Source organism: Onychostoma macrolepis, chromosome 04 (assembly GCF_012432095.1).
Source record: "Onychostoma macrolepis isolate SWU-2019 chromosome 04, ASM1243209v1, whole genome shotgun sequence".
Taxonomy (NCBI): domain Eukaryota; kingdom Metazoa; phylum Chordata; class Actinopteri; order Cypriniformes; family Cyprinidae; genus Onychostoma; species Onychostoma macrolepis.
In genome coordinates this window covers 31363718-31385300 of record NC_081158.1, presented here as the reverse complement: position 1 = coordinate 31385300, position 21583 = coordinate 31363718, and the positions used below count along the sequence as shown (strand labels likewise).

Here is a 21583-nt window from a genome sequence, read left to right as displayed (position 1 = left end):
CATTTATATTATTATTATTACCAACAAAACAACAACACTAATATTAATAACAACATATATTATTGATGATGTTGTTATTATTACAATTTAGTTTAATAGCCCAACATGAATTATTTCCACTGCTTGTCCCATCCCCCATCTCTGTCTCTCTCTCTTACACACACACACACACACACACACTCGCATCACAGACGGTTCCTCCCATTTCTGGCAAATAGAGGGACTAAAGCCGGCTGCCTCCACACATAAGCATATCTCTCTGGCGGATGCGTTAATGTTTTACTGACAGTTTAGTAATAAAGAGCGTCGTTTTAAACGGAAGAGATGTCGACAAGACCGGGATTCTACCGGCAAGAACTAAACAAGACTGTCTGGGAGGTGCCAGAACGATACCAGAATCTCACACCGGTTGGATCGGGGGCATATGGCTCAGTATGGTGAGTCCAGCAGGCGATTTTATGAAGACTACTATGAGGAAGGTTTGGCTTATGAATATTAACGACGTAACCGCTGATTGGCTGAAGCGCAGACGTTCTGTCGCTATCGAATCCACAACTGAAGGCGTGGCTTATGAATATTATACTAGGGCGTTCAGGAAGGTTACTAAGCAACGTAAGCATGAGCAAATTAATATTCATTAGCGGAACCTTCGTCGTAGTACGATTCGTAATTTAGCATCGAAGAGGAGGAGAGGGTGAGGCAGGAATAAAGCTCGACAAAACAACATCCGGAAAAACATTAATCTTACTTTTTCCACACTGATAATAAACCACTGGCAGGAAAATATTTTGCAAAATAGAACCAACATTTCATACTGAAAATTATATGTGTTGGCATTGCTGTTTAAATTTGTTTATATTGTGATAAACGCTGTTGCTCCTTTTGTTTACTGACATGTGTCAATCATTGCTTCAGCAACAATGACTGTTTGTCCGTAGATATTAACAGTAGCCTATTAAAAAAATGAAATCGCCTTCATCTGAGTGATGCTGAACTCAAAGCTGATATATCTGGCAATCTATCAAGAACACAAAGGGAGTATTTAAAAGAAAACACAGGGATATTTCCCTGCATATCACTGGTAGTCATGACATTTGTGTTTTTATACAGAATGACCACATACTAAGGTTCTGATTCTGTAAATGTGTTTAGTCAGGTTGTATAAAGAACCTTCCAACATGCCCATCTGGTGCCACAATATTGCTCTAGTAGACAACATGCTAGGCCTATTCAGTTCCGGTCTTAAAGTGAGACCGTCTTCGAGTTTTATCCGTGCCCCCATCAGCATCTGACGTCCATCTGCATGGGAAAACATCCAGATATTTCATCCTGCCATAATGCACTCATTCTGAGAGATTTACATTGCACTGCACAAGGTAGCATCTCAACTACAACATTAGAACCCTCGAGCCTCCCTCATGCAGTGACTGACTGAAACGGTTGCCATGGTGACACAGCTTATGGTTTCAGCATCTTCCCATTTTCACCGTACTAATTTGCAAATATTGTGAAGATGTCAATCAGTTTATATATTAGTATGTCACGTCATTTTGATGCACCAGCAGTAGTTGCATAATCATCCAGATGATATGCTAAATTAAGTTTGCAAGTAAACATGTTTCTCTTCCCCTTCCCAACTTTTTTTTTCTAACCATGTTTCACAATTGTTGTGTAATCAGGCATTGCTGTTTCCGCTCTGCAAGCTACTGTTCTAACAGCTTTGTCTAAGAGAGTCAGGTCAAAATCAGTCTGACTCATGATGGTATAAATATATTCTTCATTAGTTATTAACCCGAAAGGAAACCAACAATGGCTTAAAGGAATAGTTCACCCAGAAATGAAAATTTGCTAACATTTACTCACCCTCAGGCCATCCAAGAAGTAGATGAGTTTGTTTGTTCTTTAGAACAGATTTAAAGAAATGTAGCATTCCATCACTTGTTCACCAATGGATCCTCTGCAGTGAATGGGTGCCGTCAGAATGAGAGTCCAAGCAGCTGATAAAAACATCACAATAACGACTCCAGTCTATCAATTAATGCCTTGTGAAGCAAAAAGCTGTGCATTTATTAGAAACAAATTCACTATTAAGGTGTTTTAACATTAAATCACTGCTTCATGGCCAAAATATGTGTCCATAATTTAGAATAAAATTCTCCAGTGAAAAAGTTCATGCTCTGCTTTCGTCTCACATCAAAATCCACCAACATATTTGTTTAGAACTATTTTGGACTGTTTTTGCATGCAAATTGTGATCTGTGCATATTTTTCTCTCAATTCAGATGAGACAACTTTTTCACTTGACAGAGCAATATTACGGATAGAGGACTTTAGGATTTTAGCTAGAGGCAACAGTTTGAAGTTAAAAACATCTTGATGGATTTATTCTTCTTAAACTTGCAGCTTTTCACTTCACAATGTATTTGTTGATGGACTGAAGTTGTGTGGATTACTCGTGGATTATTGTGTTGTTTTTATCAGCTGTTTGGACTCTCTTTCTGACGGCACCCATTCACTGCAGAGGATCCATTGGTGAGCAAGTGATGCAATGCTAAATGTCTCCAAATCTGTTCCAACGAGAAAATAAACTCATCTACATCTTGGATGGCCTGAGAGTGAGAACATTTTCTACTAAATAAAAGCTAACTAGCAAATAACCCAAATCCATAGGCATTTGGGGAAAAAAAAAAACACCAGCAGAGAACATTGCCTGAGGGCATCACATGGGCATCCTGTTTTTGAAGCTATTATCGGTGTTTCTTCCCGTTTATTTGGGAGGTTTGCCAGCTCTGAAAAATGATGCGATGCAGCTAATTTCATTGTTAGTGACGCAGATGCCCTGCAACATCTCAAGACCACCTGAGACCTAATTATTTCATTATCTGTATTAAAAGATGCACAACACTAACAATGGATTTACACAGGAGATTTAATTGCTGCTGATTGGATCCCATGTCGAGTTGAATAGGTTCAGCTATTTCTAACAGCCTGGGGATATGATTATAGAGACATTGCTGTGTATCATCTGACATGAGAGGCATGATTAAGCTATTGTTATGTTTTGTTTTAATAATAGGCCTAGTCCCATAGTGCTTTAATAAAGCATGCAAAACAATGCAATAGTCATTTAGTCACAATATTCAAATTCATTAGTGGTCATAATTTGAATTTAGATATTCAGATTGTTACATTCTTTCAGAATTAAAGCACTACAACTAGAAGAATGAACAATCCTTATTCAGACCCTGTTAATGTCCGTTGTTTTATTCCCCAGGAATCTCTCTCTCTCACACACACACACACACACTCCACAAACACTTTCTTACTCAAATGAGCTGTGAATTTGCATTGTTCATGTTAAGCCCTTTTCTATTGTGTGATTATTTGACTTCTTCACAGCAGAGCTGATTCATTTTAAAGGAAGGGGGCAGGGCAGACCTGGGGTGTGGAGGGGTTGAAACAGGGAATGGGAGCGTCCCAAATGGGGGTTGGGTGCTCTTGTCTTCAATAGAGACTTAAGTGTGGAAAAAAACCCCAAAAAAACATAAAAAATAAAATAAATATTTAAAATGTGTATGGCATATCATATTGCATGATTCAGTTGTAGAAAACTCCAGGACTGCATCTTGCACCTTGATTGATGAATTTCTAAGAATACCTTCATTAATCAAGTTCTAAAGATCTGCCAGGGGTTTTGATTTATTTAATTCAATAGACTAAAGTAAACGTAAAGTCACTGCAGGAATTATTACTTTATCCACTGACTCAATTTCTTTTGTTTTTTCACCTAATTTCTCAATTGGCCTTCTGAAACAGTAAAATAATTAGGCTTAGCCTTTCTAATCAGTCTCAACTGAGCCTCTGAAAGGTGAGACAAATATCTTGTTTACTATGTATTTATTAATTGCTTGTCTTGAGTCTTGCGCTCATGTTAGACATGATTCTCCAGAGCATTTGGTTCAATAAAGAACTTAAGAGTGCATGTGACTGCTATCATGCAGCATGTGTTTAATATGGTCTACCACTGTGAGGAAGTGATACCATTTTGAAAAGGTCAAATTTAACAGGAACATACCAGTCCTTTCATCATGGCAAATGACTGTAGTCTCGATATCAGCAGAAACTTTAGTTTTGAGTTGGATCAAATCATTTGAAACGTTTATCTGTTTAACTCTCTAGCTCAGCATATGATGTGCTCCTTCGTCAGAAAGTGGCCGTCAAGAAGCTCTCCAGGCCTTTTCAGTCCCTCATCCACAGCAGAAGAACGTACAGAGAACTGAGACTCCTCAAACACATGAAACATGAGAACGTAAGTCCCCCCAAAACACATGCAAACACATCGACGCATGGGGCGCAAACAAATACTAAATGCCCAGTCCTGCACAAATATAACTCATACAACTGCTAGACAATCATCAAACATCTGAATCGAGATTGCTATGTCTGGTCAAACAACAAAGTCTAGAGCCACTTGAGTCACTCATGTTATTTTTTTCTGTAATCCAGGTTATCGGACTGCTGGATGTTTTCACTCCGGCAGCTTCTCTTGAAGAATTCAATGAGGTGTGAGTGTCTGCCCAGTCACTATATCTTCATTTGTGAATGCATAAAATAGCTTTTTAGATGTCTCTAAAACAAAAATGGTACTTTTGGTTTGATTAAAACCATCTGCACTTGCAGTCAACCAGTTATCAAACAATATTTGTTTTATTTGCAAGTTTGTGATGATTTAAATGCACTAAATTGGCTATAAACTAAAACTGTCTCTGTCTCTCTAGATATCTTGTGACCAACCTGATGGGAGCCGATCTCAACAACATTGTCAAATTTCAGAGACTTTCAGATGAACATATACAATTCCTCATTTATCAGCTTCTCCGTGGCCTTAAGGTACACTTTCAGTTCTGTTTTTCACAAACATGAAAAAGGACACAAACAGATGTTCTGAATTGCAGACGCAAACTGTTTTGTTTTTTTTCCTGTCTCTATGCCTCTTTTACTATGTCCTACTGTTTCTTCTAACGGCTCAACTTTTTTTCTCTCACAAACAGTACATCCATTCAGCTGGGCTGATCCACAGAGTGAGTACTTTTCCTCCTTCTCAGTTTTTGTTAGTGTCCATTTTATAGGCCACTAGAATCTTGTTTATTTTTTGTATGCATGTTTGCAGGACTTAAAGCCAAGCAATGTAGCGGTGAATGAAGATTGTGAACTCAGGGTGAGAAAAAAAAAAACCTTTTGATGGCTTTCCAGTCTATACACACAAAATTCCTGAATTACCACAATGCATTTCTTTTGTTGATTTTTTATTTTTTAATCAAAACTGTCAGATCCTGGATTTTGGATTGGCCAGGCAGACAGATGATGAGATGACGGGTTACGTGGCGACTCGTTGGTACCGAGCACCTGAGATCATGCTCAACTGGATGCATTACAACCAGACAGGTAAAACAAGAATAAACCTGAAATTCTTGTGTCTTTGAATAGATAGATAGACAGACAGATAGATAATGCTGGGTAGACTACTTACATTTTGTAGTCCGTTACTGATTACAAATTACATGATGAAGACGAATTTTACATGACATGACTAATTTTATTTAGTAACATAATCTGGATTACACATATTAGGTAATGTATTCGGACTACTTTTTGATTACTTTTAGATTACTTTCGACCTAACTTGTTTATCACGTAGACTTGTGTACCATAGTGATAAAAAACACACATGCAATGAGACATGTATTAAACATCAATAAATATCAATAAATCAATAAATTATTAATAATTTACTACCATTGTGTGAATATGTAATCATGTAATCCAGAAAAGTAACTGTAATCTGATTACATAATCAAGATTACATGCGATCAGTTATTACCCAGCACTGTAGATAGATAGATAGATAGATATGTCTATGTTCTGTGCAACTTGTTGAACAAATACAATTAAATCTGTTTTACAGTGGATATCTGGTCTGTTGGATGCATCATGGGTGAACTTCTGAAGGGGAAGGTTTTGTTTCCTGGCAACGATTGTATCCTTCCTTCACGAAAGCCACTTAAACCTCCTCTTAGTGTGTTTGTGTGTGGTTTTTGAGTGAGTCTTGCTTCCTGTAAGGCAGGTGAGGCAAGCGCAGCCTAAGTGGTTCAAATTAAATTATAGAAGCTGAATGTAAGGAACTAGAAAACAGTTGGCATCAGATGGGTATCTCTCTATGCCAGGCTTTCTTGCAGCTGAAAACTCTTTGACATAATTTGTTCAGATATAGATCAGCTCAAGAGAATCATGGAGGTTGTAGGCACTCCTACGCCTGACGTTTTGAAGAAGATATCCTCCGAACATGTGAGAAGAGACCAAGTGTTTAATTTATTATTACTAACAATGTCTAATGTTCTTGATGGATGACAGATTGACTGAAATTTAAACCATAGTTTAAGATTTTTGGTATTATGCATCTAGGCTCAGAAGTACATCCAGTCTCTTCCACACATGCCTCAGCAGGACCTGGCGAAGATATTTAGAGGAGCAAATCCACTGGGTAAGACTAAAGGCCTTCTCACATTAAGAACGATAACTATATTAGTGTGAGCTGCATTTATGCCATCTGCTTAATGCTCAAGCTCTTTGACGTTTTCTGGATTCTGATTGGCTGTCAGTGTTTCATCAGATGGGGGGAAAAGTTCTGAAAGTTCCAATGATATTGTGGTGGATTCTGCTTGGCTGTCAATGTTTTTGTCATTCATCAGCTTGAAAAAGCGTTCTGAAAGTTCCAGTGACATTGTTCTTTTGTATCATTGTTATAGTCGTGGTGTAAATTCTGCTATTCTCTTAAATTTAGAATGATTTTTTAAAACAATCAATTCTGCAAAAAAAGAAAAAAGAAAATAATTAACAGTACTTGAAAATAGATTTAGTCCAAAACAAATCTAATTATTTGACCCCTTTTCAAATTTTTCCCATCCCCATTTGCCCTCTTTGACTTTAGCGGTGGATCTGTTAAAAAAAATGCTGGTGTTAGACTGTGACGGGAGGATTTCAGCCAGTGAAGCTCTGTGTCATTCATACTTTTCCCAATACCACGATCCTGAAGATGAACCCGAGGCACCTCCGTATGATCAGACCCCTGAGAGCAAGGATCGCACGCTGGAGGAGTGGAAGGGTGAGAGGAAATCTTACACTGCTTTTGTTTGGATTAAAGGTTGTAAACGTACACTAAAACACCACCATGCTGAAGCTATTTGTTTATTCAGAAAATCAGTGTGAACATGATCTGCCAAAATTGATACCTTGTAATATAAAATCAACACTATTTGTCACACTTCTTCTCTTTCCACTCTCTCTTTCTCCTTCCACAGAGCTGGTGTTTGAGGAAGTAAGCAATTTTAAAGATCCTCCCAATAAACCTGAAAGTCTTCAGGTTGAACAATAAAACTGAGCGTAACTACAATCCAGGAAGATTGCCGCCCCTTGCCACTGTCCATCTTTCAAACATACAAACTACAGGAATGGTGGACATACTATATGAACAGCTTGCAGTCCATTCAGAGACAATGACTATGTATTTCCAAGGCATGACGCCCCTCCTGTATGTGGGTGTGTGTTCATACACACTTAATTAAGAGCAAAACACGACCGGTATTGTTTGAACATAGACACAATGTATTAATATTACAAGGTGCATGTTGTGTGTATGTGTGCAGAGTTGTGTGTTTTGAGTGTTTTTTATATTTAATGTGAGACAGTTGTCTATAGGTGAAGCAGGGTATGGTGTCTTTCATATGAGACCAAAACAAACTAAGCAGGAGGAGGAGAAAAATATGTTTACAATGTTGGATGGAGTGGGATGTGTGTCTTGAAAAGTTGATATATGCATCAGTGTACAAAAGTCTCTGCATAAAACTGGATCAGTTACATAATCTGTCTTTACTCGTTTTGCATCTGCAAGGCTATCTGAATATAACATACCTCAAATGCATCATGTGTGTTCGCATGGAATCACACCTCAGGTGAAAATGAAGTGATTAATAGTTGTTTAATTACAGAAACAGATTGTGGTGGTGGTAAAACTCATCCCAGCCACAAATACTGTCTTTTCTTAACAAAAAGTTTGAAATAAAGGTTAACTGTTAGTTTATGCTGCACTACAACAGTGCTGGTTAATTCAACATATGCTGAACAAACTGTTTTTCTTTTCTCAGGTTATTTAAAGGACCAGTATGTGGTTTGATGTCATTTATTGTTATTAAGTTTCCACACCCATTTCTATAGTACATGTCAGTTGTTAATATCCATATCTATTACAAAACCTGTTAAGAACACATCTGGGTCATAATTCATCCTAAAAAATTGTATCTTGCATAAAAAAAACTTTTAGGAACATTATGATCATTTGCATTGTGACATTATTTTCATTACAATTAAGTACATTTCTCTCAATTTTCATTATGATAACATGCAAATCAGTCAATCAATCAATCAATCAATCAATCATTAACAACAACACTAATAAATACATTTGCCATACTGCCTATATTTTACAAATGTAAAATATAGCTGATTTTAGGAACATAGGAAACAAAAGAATTTATGAAAATAATGTCAATGTCAAAGAAAAAAATCTTTTACAAATAATAATAATAATAAAAAAAAGAACAATCCCAATTTTCTTTATGTAAAATATATAGATATTATTATTATTATTGTATTTTATTTTTTTAGAAAGCAATTTCAATTCAGTCTTCTGAATGTTTCTTCTGTCCAGTGACATGAATTACACAATACTTAAAATGTATTTGGTGAACAGCAGCAGGTCTTTACAGAATGAAAGTGTGTTTTTAAAATAGGAAACTGCATTTCAGGAAGTGGTTAACATGGTTAGTGTCACAATTATTTCTCAATGTATGTTTTGGAAGATCCTGATTGACTACTTTGATGTCACGAAACTAGTCAGCATCCTCTGAAGCTGAATGGGGGAAATGGGTGTGGTTTCTCACATTTACACTGTATGTAAATGAACATTAACTGCCCTGCTTTCAGTAAAGTACAGTGTAAACAATATACTAACCACTTGGTACAAACAAGTGTCACTTCTCTTGTTCAGATGTCCTGTTATGTGGCCTTAGCACTTTGCCCTTATGTATAGCCCAGGGTATCTGCACCCTCCGCCTGGTCTCTTGCATGCCTTTAACAAAGATAAAAACTGCCTTCAGCTGTTTCATCGGGACTGGATTGGTCTTTTTCCCTTTGTGAGTCAGCCAGTCCCCTTAGCATGTATCCACGACCCCCTCACCATCTCTTTTAATAAAATCAAACTCTTTTCCTGAAACCTGTCACGGTGTTAAGCGGTGTTAAAACTAGAAGGAGTCGACTAAACCTCATTTACAGATCCGATAACAGTCCTGCTTTACGGTGTTCAAATGTTTATTCCAGCGAGTCTCTAGTACGTAATTGAGGGAACTTCGAACCGCCCCCAAATCCACCGGGGCTCTCCAAGTTGCGCTCCGTTTGCTCTCGTTCTCTGAGAGTTTCTTTATCAAAATACCCGATAAACAATGAGACCGTAAAAAGGATAGTTTCACATTTCACATTACTTTCAACACTCTCCGAGGATGTCACTCCGAACCAGGGCAGGATTTTATCGCCAGGAGATAAACAGAACCGTTTGGGACGTGCCGGAGAGATACAGAGATCTCATTCAGATAGGAACCGGAGCGTACGGAACGGTCTGGTAAGTATATTATTAGTATTTAAAAGTTAATAACTATTTAGCGTGTCCGAATTATTCAGTTACTTTCAGGGGATTGAATTTAAAAAGAATTTCGGTTTCGTAGCCTAGTTTTCGGAATTTGGTGCAAAGAGTCGTCTTACGCAATACAGCTTTCTTAATAATATTGTATATTGTATTGTATATAGCTAAGTGTGTTACAAATTTGTAAGAAATGGCAGTAATTTGTTCGAGCGGCGTTCTGTTGCTATGGTTACTGCTGACGAACGCAATTTATGTTCTCGAGCGTCTATTTAGTGCATGTCAACTAACTTGTAGCTAAAGTTAACTTTTGTGGCTGCTGAAACGTTGTATAAAAATGCTGTTTAACTGTACTGTATATGTACTTAAATGCATTATTTTTACATATAAGCCCCTCCAGTTTTGTTTGAAGCCCCAACCCCCAGACACCCCACATCGCGTTTGTTTAATTCTGTTGAAATTACTTTGCATGTTGAAACAAAGCAATAGCCGCGGCTCTGTAACTTCAGTAGATAGGAGGATATTTCTCAAGAGAGCTGTGCAATGCGCAATGAATGCTATTAGATTGGCCTTATTTTTTAAATTGCATCATACACTTCCATCTGTTTTCTTAATTCTCCTTCAACGAAAGGCCTCGTGGCTTATTTGGGTGAAACTGTGAAACCTCTGTAAACCTTTCTCCCTTTGCAAGACCAGAGGTCACATAACAAAGCCTCCCCACTGATGCCATTGTCAGCGTTTAACAAGCAGAAGTTGCCGAATTAAAGACATTGTGTTGGTCTTCAGCAGGCTTTAATAGATTCTTCACAAGTTGCTCAAGTTTTAGATTGAGTAATGAACCTGTTGCACATTATGCTATGTACTCAACCTCTTTCCTGGCCACATTTCAGGTCCAGACATAGAGAAATGCAATCAGCATGACAATGCAATGTCCACGGATGGTGGACTTCGGCCTCTCAATGGTCTTGTAGGTGGTTATAGACACAATTGTTAAGCATTGCTCTTACTCTTCTCAATATATCCAAAGTTCAGCCATTGACCGCAAGACAGGAGTGCGTGTGGCCATCAAGAAGCTCCACCGGCCGTTCCAGTCCCGACTGTTCGCCAAACGCGCTTACAGAGAGCTACGACTCCTCAAGCACATGAAACATGAGAATGTATGTTACCAACATCTACATTTACCATGTACATTATTAAAGAACTGTGTCATTAATTAATAATCTCATAAGGTTGCTGTTTTCCCTTGCTTTGCCATATATTTTCTTTGTTAATGTAGTTCATGCACCCTAACATCTAATTCTAACTGATTGTTCAGGTTATTGGACTGCTGGACGCCTTTACCTCAGAAATCTTGTTGGACAGATTTCAGGATTTGTGAGTCAATTCTTTCAGTCCTAATGCACTATTTTAGGAGATTTCAACCTAAAAATCTAGATTTTACTATTATGTAACTCAGATCATTAGCAATTGTTTTAAGTTCTGTCATCACAGACCAACGATGAAACAACAGCTAATGTCTTTTCTCTCAGTTACCTGGTGATGCCGTTTATGGGCACTGATTTGGGAAAGCTGATGAAGATGGAGAGACTATCGGAGGACAGGGTGCAGTTTTTGGTCTATCAGATACTGAGGGGTCTGAAGGTTAGGCACAGATTTACACACAATCACATTTGTGAAGCACTCTGTCCTTTATAACTTTGTGGTATCTATAAATCTCTCGCTCTTACTCTGTTTCCACAGTACATTCATTCAGCCGGGATCATTCACAGGGTAAGTGACCTCGGAGAGTTTAAATAGATGCACAGAGGGGGTTGGGTGACCACTTCATTCAACCCTGACATTCATTCATCCTCTGTCCTTCTCTTCTCTTTTATAAAGTCTGAGAAAATTTATGGAGGCGTGCATTTCTGTTTCTTTAAAAACAGGCTGTATATAATAAGCATTTTTACTACAATAGATGTATATGTATTAGTTGTGTTTTCAGTAAATGTCTACTTTGGTTGTCGTTCTTCAGGATCTCAAACCAGGAAATCTGGCCGTGAACCAGGACTGTGAGTTGAAGGTATTAAAGTAACTCGGTCTACAGCACAATTTAAATGAATGTCTACACCTACTATCTTGACAAATGTAAAAGACGGTAACATTTGTATGCAGATCTTGGACTTTGGACTTGCACGTCAGGCAGATTCAGAGATGACGGGTTATGTTGTGACCCGCTGGTACAGAGCACCAGAGGTTATCCTCAACTGGATGCACTACTCACAAACAGGTCAGATACAGAAATACCAATAAAGACGTGCACAAATAAATGTAGCTATTACATTGTCTTACCACTAGATGTCGCTGTAGGACATCACAGTGAGCTCAGTATCACAATAGAGTGGGGGAACTATGAGGTCACTTTGTAGGCAGATCGGCTGTTATCATGAAACTGGCAGTGTTGCCAACTTAGCAATTTTGTTGCTAAATTTAGCAACTTTTCACACTACCCTAGCAACTTTTTCTTCCAAAAGCACCTGGCAACAAATTTTGCTATTTTTAAAATTTATTTGGCAACTTTTAGCAACTTTTGACAAGTGACTTAAACGATAAAAAGGCAAACAATTTCCATCTAAATTACACAAAACGAGGAAACCAAAGATGCCTAGCAGTACACACATCACACGAATTAGGTTAGCTGCTATTTGCAATTGTTCAATTTAATAATAATTGTTCATTTATGATACACCTTAGCTTGTACCTGCGATTGTTGATCAGTTAGTAGACTGTAAAAAACAAATATCTAGAAAAATGGAAAAGGTACTAGTAATTTTTCAGGACATTATGTGTTATCCATTATCCGTTGTAACCCTGTAACCTGAAAACACAAAATACAATGCGTAATTTAAAATGCAGGTAAAAAAAAAAAAAACAGCAAAAAAAAAACATGAAAAATCAATACAGAAAATTCCTTCACATTAACATAGTAGATTGTGCCCTACTTTTACAGACTTTACTTAAAGCGTAACACTAACTACTAATACACTGCTTAAAACTATAACTGTTCAGAATGTGTAGTTTTACTGGTTTACTAGCTAATAAAAAAAAAAAACTTAAATTGTAATTGTTCAAAAATGTGTAAGTGTTCAATAATTCAATGTTGTATTTAAAAATACATTTAAATTTTAATATTATATTACGTTATATTATTTTACAAACAAATTTAAATTAACTATATATATTTTTGCTGCGATTTGATGCAGTTTTGTCAGCAATGTCATTTAGCAACTTTTAGCAACAGATCGACCTTCCTTTAGCAACTTCCCCTGAAAATTAGTTGGCAACACTGTAAACTGGTTCCCTCGACAAAAAGCCAATAGGATTTTTCTATAGGCTTTTGGATAATCGCAAAAAATAAGCTCTGTGTTCAATCATAGTTCATGAAGCTTACATGTTTTGTTCATCAAGCTAATCTTCACAAAATAATATAAATTTGACGAATTTTGATGCCTAAATAAAAGCGCCAGAACTAAAAGGCTAAACTTAGGCTATAAACCAGGCATCCTCAAATCTGGCCTACTCCTGCAGAGTTTAGCTCTAACCCTAATCAAACACACCTGAGCATGCTAATCAGTCTTCAAGATCATTAGAAAATCACAGGTAGGTGAGTTTGATCAGGGTTGGAGCTAAACTCTGCAGCAGATTGGCCCTCCAGGGAAAGATTTGAGGAACCCTGCTATAAACGAACTACAGCACCACGGTCGCTCGCCTTCAACATCACCACCACCATGCTTCTGACAACTTTCTCAAACTTATTTTTAACATGTTCAGTGAAGGATTTACTCTTTATATGAATGTCAATCCACGCTACATGAACCTTTTCATATAAACTGGAATAAATACAAAACTAGAGACAAACTAAAACTGAAATGAGACATTAGTAATAAATAGTATAGTGAATAAATGAAATAATCTTAACTAAAGGACATTTGAAAGCACGTATTTCTGTACATTTCGAAATTAGGTGCATTAAAAGTCAACAAATCCTTGATTAATATGAATATTTGAATTAAAAACATCTCCACATACTATTCAGTAAACTTCTAGTGCATTTAATCTATTAAATAACAGCAGAGTGAACGAGTTTTTGGATATGGTAAGATTAAACTTTAAATTTTAGTGAACAAAGTACCACATTTCAGCTATCATTTTGTTAGGAATGGTACACAAAATGTTATTTTATCCTTGCTTCTAGGAAAAGCTTCTTGTGGCCGTAAATATTTAATGTTAACTTGGCTTTAAGCACAATGCATCATTAAAGTTTCACTTTTACCACGTAAAGCCGGTAAATGTGGTGTTTACATGGATTAATCGTAATATAAGTTTACCTTATGGTACGAACCCAGAGTCTCCACATCAGTAAGCGATAAACTCAAGCATCTTCCCTCCGAAGACTTGTGTCACTTTTTGGGGCAAAGCAAAAAAACATTGTTGAACAACAATATAAAATGCGGGAAACTATTCATTGGTTATTCTACAATTAATTGAATTACAAATTATACTACAACTGGAAAATACTAAATTGATAAACTGTTCGGCGTGATGACGTTTAATGTCTCCGACAGCGCCTGTAGTCCCATTTAGCAACCGTCTTTTTTAAGAAACATAACAGTTTAAAAAAATCACGAGTGTGGTGTAACTGGTGTGTTTTATGTCGTAGAATAAAACGTCAAAGTATCTTGAGCCTGTGTGAACCACGGACCTTATTTAAGGGATTTAACCAAAATCCCATTCAAAAAACCCATTGACTCTGGGACGATGGAACCGGAAGCGCTAAAATGCTAACTCGCTTCCGGGTTTTCGCCTACAAAGTGACATCATAGTTCCACCACTCTATAGAGTAGGTTGCACCAACTGTGCATTAGTTACAGCTTAGCCTATTTTTGACGTACGCACTGCTAAATATTATTGCATTGCACCATGAACTGAATTGTAACATAGCTTTACGTTTAAACTAAATATTTATGGTTATCACTAGGAATTGGGAATTTAGCGAGTGGAATTTGTTTCCCCAATGGACTCACCTCTGAATCATTCAAGTTTGTTAACTGAACACGTGAATTCACCGCATTGATCATAACTGATTCGGAAGTGACTGAGTTAGCATTACACAAAAAGCTGAAAAAAGACTATGAATTGGATTCAGAATGATAATCAAAACGTAGATGGAGTCGATCAACACCCCAAAGCTTGACAGTCATTATTACCTCTTCATTGGTCAACATTTTATTCCATAACGTTACACAGTTTTGATGCTGTTTTAACACGTGAAAGCATCTGTTGTTTTGGTTTCTTCTTCACTTGTGGTATTTTTTTTGGAAACTCTGTACAGACGATGTGTACTAGCGCCCCCTACCGTATAACAATGAAAACACAGATTCTCGGAGCACAAGTATAGCTCAAATATATTTAGACTTTTTCTAAGTATAAGTCAAGTATACTTAAATGTCATTTTAAGTATATTTCTGAGAAGTACATAAAAAGTAGGCTAACAGTATACTTTCCTATTTTTAGTTTAAAAGATGTATACTAATAGCACACTTGAATAAACTTCTTTTTGTAAAGGTTGCTCGAGAAGAATGTCTCTAAAGATGTGTTTTTGGATGTGAGGAAAGGATAACCTTTTCAGTGTTACGTGAACAGCGGATGAAATTTGTTTTTCCAGGGCAGCAACAGAGTTTCACAACGACGAATGTTTTATAACAAGATACATTCTGACACTGGATTTGCACATTGTTTGATACTAAAAGACGGAGCAGTCCCAGCGATAAAGATCCCTGTCATGATGACTAGGAGCTGCTGTAAAACTGCATCAAAGATCTGTGTTTGTTGCCAATCGGCCTGTAATTGCTCGCAACTCTTCAGCTCCGCCCACGGCTCGCCAGGAGCTCGGCTGTTTTCGGAGAGAATCGTAAGCTGTATCTTTCTTTTAAAAACCTGATGAACTGAAGGCTCTTCGGAGATGTAAATGATGCATACTACACTATAGGTTCTCAAGATTAACATGAGACTGGCGAAACTGTGTGTTATGTCCTTTTTAACCTAGTCAAGTCGCTTTTATTTTTTAGTAGGCTACTTACAGCAACGATTTAAGCTATTTTCTGCTGTGGCGCAGCTCCAAGAGAAATGGTAAACGGTTGTTGTTCAGTGAAGTCGTCTACTCTGAAACCTTGGCTGCTGACATGCTGCTTTCCAGTGACTTTGCAGGCAGTGTTTGTTCATGAAGGTCATGAAACTGATATCAGACATGCTTTTGAGGCAGCTACATTTCAACAGAAATGTATTTTTACCATTAGTTATGGGAGATAAAAGAGGTTAGAATCATGGAAAAAATTAAATTCACAACATTTCAACAACTTCTGCTTACAAATTTAAAATTTGTAATTGGATGAGGGTAAGCTTCATATTATGCACCTATACATTACTCCATTCTGCCTTAAAAACAAATGGTGCAACCAAATTTGCAAAGTTAGTTACAGACTATCTAGTAGTTACTAAGCATCTATTGTGAACTTTATATTCCAAGTTAAGTAAGAACTTATGAACAGCTGGTTCAAAGACTGATGTGATTATTAACTCTATTCTTCTGTTTTAGTTGATATCTGGTCGGTGGGCTGCATCATGGCGGAGATGTTGCTTGGAAGGCCACTTTTTAAAGGAAATGACCGTATCTTTTTTACAGTGTAACTGAAAGATGATTTTTGCTTTTATATGTTCTAGTGCCTTTTGATTAGCTGACTGATTTAATTTAATGGAAAAATAATATGTTGTTCTTTACATGTGTATTTACATGTAGCTATCACTGCACATTTGAAAACCAGTCAACTGAACTGACTTTACTACAACCCACGGTAGAGATTAAACAGATAAATTCTGTGTTTACTGCAAAAACGTGCTTGTACTGCCTCTATTCTTTCACTGAATCCTTGACATAGACATGCAGATTTGGACCAGCTGAGAGAGATCATGAAAATCACAGGAACACCAGCACCAGATTTCATCATGAAGCTACAAAGCCAAGATGTGAGTATATTATAGATAAAAACAAACACTAGAAGAGAAATTAACTGCATACACGCATGCAAAACTGATGCATATGTGTTTTCTGCATCCACCCAAACAGGCCAAAAACTACATCAGAGGTCTACCTAAAGTACCAAAGAAGGACTTAAACACTATTTTCTTTAAAGCTAGCTCAGAAGGTAAGCCAATTCTTTCTTTTGTTATACTGTTAGGGTCAGTTGTAAGAGTTATTTGTGTCTAATGAGCACCTATTTTATTTCAGCGGTGAGCGCTCTGGAGCGGATGCTGGTTCTGGATCCTGAGAAACGCGTGAGCGCTGCAGAGGCACTTGAGCTCCCGCTGTTCACAGAGTTCAGAGAACCTGAGGAAGAGACGGAGGCCCTGCCTTATGATCACTCTATGGACAACACAGAAATGCCTCTGGATCAATGGAAACGTATGAGATAACATCTTAAAGGGGTCATCGGATGCAAAATTCACTTTTCAATTTGTTTGAACATAAAAGTGTGTTGGAAGTGTGTGTACACATCCATCCTATAATGATAAAAAACCAGAGCTGTTACTTTCACTTTGAAATGAATGCGTCAGTCTGCCTAAATGCGTCTATGTTTGCGCGAATCATTCATGATCTGGCTTAATGTACAGAAGAAGTGAGTATAAGGGTTTTTATGCATCTTTGCAAATTGCCTTAATAATGTGCTAGTTAGCCAGTTTCGCGGCTGAAGATTAGTATGCTCCATAGATATACCTAGATGCCTCATTATCGACTGTTTCTATGGGCCACGATACGTAAGCCATCCGCCATTTATGGAACGGTCTGCGACTCTTTAGCCTCGTTCAGACTGTCAGCCCAAATCCGATTGAAATCCGATCATATTTAAATAGTCTGAACGGCAACGAACTACATGAAATCCGATCTGTGCAAATCCGTTTCGAGCTACATTCGTATGTGGTTTGGAATCTTATTCAAATCGCATTTCTGGAAATCCATTTCAGTCTGACCGGTCAGATCGGATTTAGGGTAGCTTTTTCACGCCCTCAAGCCACGTAAAATGTAAACACGTCAGACCTTTTTGCAGAAAACATGCTGAACATCTTTGCAGAAACAAGCTTGTGTCATTGCGAAGTGCAAGTCAAGCGGGGAAAAACAATATACTGCTATACGTACTTCTTTGCGTTTTGAATGTAGCGAAGACACAAAAAAAAAAAAAAAAAGACGGCAGCACGGAGTAAAGCCGCACATTCAAGCTTCCTGCGTTTCTGCCACTGCCTCACAAGACGAAATATAGGGCGAATTCCAAACGGAAGTGAGCATCCCCATGCGCTACTCCCTTCGAAGGGCAGAGCCCTTGAAGTGTGTTCTTTGAAGGGTGTAGGGCATTACGGTCTAGTATAAGCGTTTGGAACTCCTTTGGCCAAGGGAATGATGGACAAAATGTTACCTGACAACGCTGCGCGTGAGTGCATCATTCAGCGCTCCAACAGTTGCTGCAAATAAATATTTCTTCTTATTGTTATTATTTTAATCAAATACTGTCTAATTGTCTCTTATTTACTATTAAACTTTTTCAAACTACACTTGCTAACAATACAGTCTTAATTTTTAATCACTGACGAAAATATTTTGTATTACATAAAAATAAAGAAAAATTGTATTAGCTTATTCTACTTACGTTTTTTTATGTAAAGTCAAAATAAACCCCAACTTTGCTTTAAAATGCATCGCAAGATCTCCTAAGTGAAGATCACATGATCACAAACTGTGACCATCGCATGTTCCCTTCACTAACGGACTTCTGGAAGGGCGCTTCGTGAAGGGATTCAGTTGTTCACTTTCGTTTGGAACGTCCCTACAAATGGCGTCCCCTTCCCGAAGTGCCCTTCAAGGGCGCAAAAAAGACATTTGAAATTCGCCCATAATACTACAGGGCATTGAGCTGTGACCGTAAGACAACATCTGTATTGCTGTCACTGTTGTTTTTAGCGTAGGCATAACAACGGAATGGCATTACCATAGAAACCAATACACATTCAGTAAAAACAAAAGGGCATTTATGGACGCACAAATCGGATTTGAACAGTTGCAATATGCTGTGTGGACAGACAGTTAATCAAACCAGATTCCGTCCTGATGTGCACAAAATCAGATTTGGGCTGACAGTCTGAACGAGGCTTTAGAGCGCATTGACTGTATGCGTCTACAACAGCAAGCAAAGTCCCTTTAAGGCAAGTCAAGTCAGTCGGCGGCCATCTTTGAAACACCTCTCGGGCATCCAAGTGCAACTCCTATCTCTTTGAATGGGGAAACATCAAATTCTTCAAAACTGTTCATTAAGCTAACTATTAAATTCCATATTTGAAATCACCAAAGAAATCTGACAACTGTCATAAATGTTGTTCCCTATCGAGTTGATGACTCTACATTGCTATGGGAAAATACCCTTTCCTCAAATACTACTGAAGCCTTATTGAATCACGGCAGTGAAACTGGCCAATGGTGTTCAAGCGCATGAAATATGAGCGGGAATCCCACTCTATATAAGGCAGCGCTTGTACGTCATCCATTCAGAATCTTTTCCTTCAGCCAACCTTCTACGAGAAGCAAGAAGCCTATCAAGAAAGAACTACTCACCATGATCTACACGCTGCAGCGGACACGCCTTCTCTCCCCCTGCTGTGTTCCGGTGAGCTTCGGACACAAGGATTGCCTCTCCTGTGCGGAGCCAATCGAATCTTCTGACGGCCACGAATCGTGCGTCTTCTGCCTGGGTCGTACCCACGCAGAGGCGGCGTTTGCGGGGTCGGACTGCCCCCACTGCGGGAATATGAGTCTCCGGACTCTGTCCAAGGCGATGAACTCGCTCAACTAGCTCTGCCGCGCTCTTCCTCTGCAGTCTCTTTCGAGCCAAGGAGGAAAGTGCCGCGAGTTTCTGATGCGGATCTGTCAGGATCAAGTGACGAGCCCGCACCGGCTCAGTGCCCACACGCTCCTCACCCCCCTGCTGCAGGTCCCCTTCCAGTGCGCTTCATGACCGCTGATCTCCGGCCCTCCCCCGAAGCTCGAGATGCGGTGTCTTTCGGTGCCATGCAGGGTACTGAAAAGGAGGATGATGCCATTTCGGTGGCAGCGTCTGCGTGAGAGGAGTGATCCAACAGCCCTCTGGATTACACTATGCTCCACGGCAGCGACGCAAGGGACCTCCATCACAGTGATGTCGAGCTCCTAAGCATCCTGTCCAAGGCAGTGGATGAGCTCGGTTTGGAGTGGGCACCTCCTGCCGAGCCGGCCAGAAGCCGTCTGAATGAGTGGTACCTCCAGTCGGATCGCGGCCGAAAGGACACCCTGCGGAGGCCCGGCCCCTTTTTCCCCGAGGTGCACGACGAGATTATTATTATAAAGTTTATTTTTCAGGCTAAGATCAACCAGTGCGCATGCACAGTCCTGAGGGCACGTCTTAGAACGCTGTTTCTATAGCAACCGGGTCTTCTAACGGCAGCTGCAGTGACGCACTGACTTTACCGATTAGTGATTGGCTCTTTCGATCAGAAGGCGAGGCTTCTGCAAGTCTTTGCAGCAAGTTATACGCTTGTATATCTTTGAATATTCATTGATTATTGTGAATGCGAGATGGCTGACAAGTCAACGTATCTGGCGTGGTCCAATAGGAATCTACTCATATCTATGGTCTGCTCGTAACTCCACGGAAGAGAGGGGCGGAGTCATCAGAGCTCACTAGGATTTAAAGAAACAAGGACTAGATCAGCGTGCTGAAGACAGAGCTGATTTTGACAGGGTTAAAAAGGTGTTTTTACACTACCATTGAGAATTTTTAACCAAAGTATGTTATAGACTTTTCATTAAGACCCTAAAGAATCATATCAACTTGTGTAAAATGGGCATCCGATGACCCCTTCAATAACTGTAATCTAAAATAGGAGAATTGCCTGGTTTTATTTCTATGGGTTAAAGTTTAGAATGACTAGGCAAGAGTTGATTGATTGTCATTTCTGTCTTTCACTTTGCAGGTCACACTTTTACAGAGATCCTGTCATTCCAGCCACCCATCACAGAGATCAGAGACTCCAAAGAAACATCCCTCTAACTGAACGCAGATACACACCATACATAAAATGCATAAATGCATGCTAAAAGAAAATGGAATGAATGTAAAAAATATGACGAGTTTGTCACAATGTTGTTAAATTATGAGGTTTCAGATTATTATACGGTTATGTAAACTCTCTTTATTACTTGACTTGAATATGCAAAATCCATTTTATACCTGCACCCAAAAACCTTTCTGTATGAATGCTAGTCTTAATGATTTCAGCGTGCCAGTAGGCTTATGGTTTATTTACTTTACTGATCAGTTCTTATTTAATTTATTAATACAATAGTTTTACACAGAATATGTCATGGTTAGCACATTTAACACTGCACCTCTTTTTTTAATTAATAAATAAAACCATCTTAATGAGTGTCTCGTGATTTTTTTAAACTGAAAAACATTTGGTAGTGAAACAATTTTCACTCAGAAATTGCTAGTAAATTTCATAAATAGTTACCAAGAAACAGCAAGTACACTGACTTAAAGGTGGAAGTTTGAAGCAAAAGACTGAAATAGCATTTCCTTGTAAAACATGCTCCAATAATCTTTGTTTTAGTATTTATTCATTTAAAAAAAATTCAGAGTATATAATTATTTGAGAATTTTCAGCACATACGGTATAATAATAGATATTTATCCTCTCTCAGTGCAATAACCCTATAGC

The 21583-nt window shown here is 38.3% G+C and overlaps 2 protein-coding genes across 2 annotated transcripts; both read left to right on the top strand.

Annotated features, from left to right (window-relative positions):
* The first annotated feature begins 186 nt into the window (after positions 1–186).
* mapk11 (mitogen-activated protein kinase 11) lies at positions 187–8385 on the top strand. Its single transcript, XM_058773389.1, has 12 exons — positions 187–437; positions 4180–4309; positions 4507–4565; positions 4779–4890; positions 5052–5081; positions 5171–5218; positions 5331–5445; positions 5966–6037; positions 6266–6345; positions 6463–6541; positions 6989–7162; positions 7359–8385. Exons 1-12 carry the CDS (start codon positions 325–327, stop codon positions 7430–7432), a joined length of 1086 nt encoding a protein of 361 aa, XP_058629372.1. The 5' UTR covers positions 187–324; the 3' UTR covers positions 7433–8385.
* Positions 8386–9454: 1069 nt separating this feature from the next.
* On the top strand, positions 9455–21283 carry mapk12b (mitogen-activated protein kinase 12b). The gene is made up of 12 exons (XM_058773387.1): positions 9455–9730; positions 10776–10905; positions 11064–11122; positions 11278–11389; positions 11489–11518; positions 11763–11810; positions 11903–12017; positions 16383–16454; positions 16731–16810; positions 16911–16989; positions 17073–17246; positions 20837–21283. Exons 1-12 carry the CDS (start codon positions 9612–9614, stop codon positions 20911–20913), a joined length of 1095 nt encoding a protein of 364 aa, XP_058629370.1. The 5' UTR covers positions 9455–9611; the 3' UTR covers positions 20914–21283.
* Positions 21284–21583: the final 300 nt, after the last annotated feature.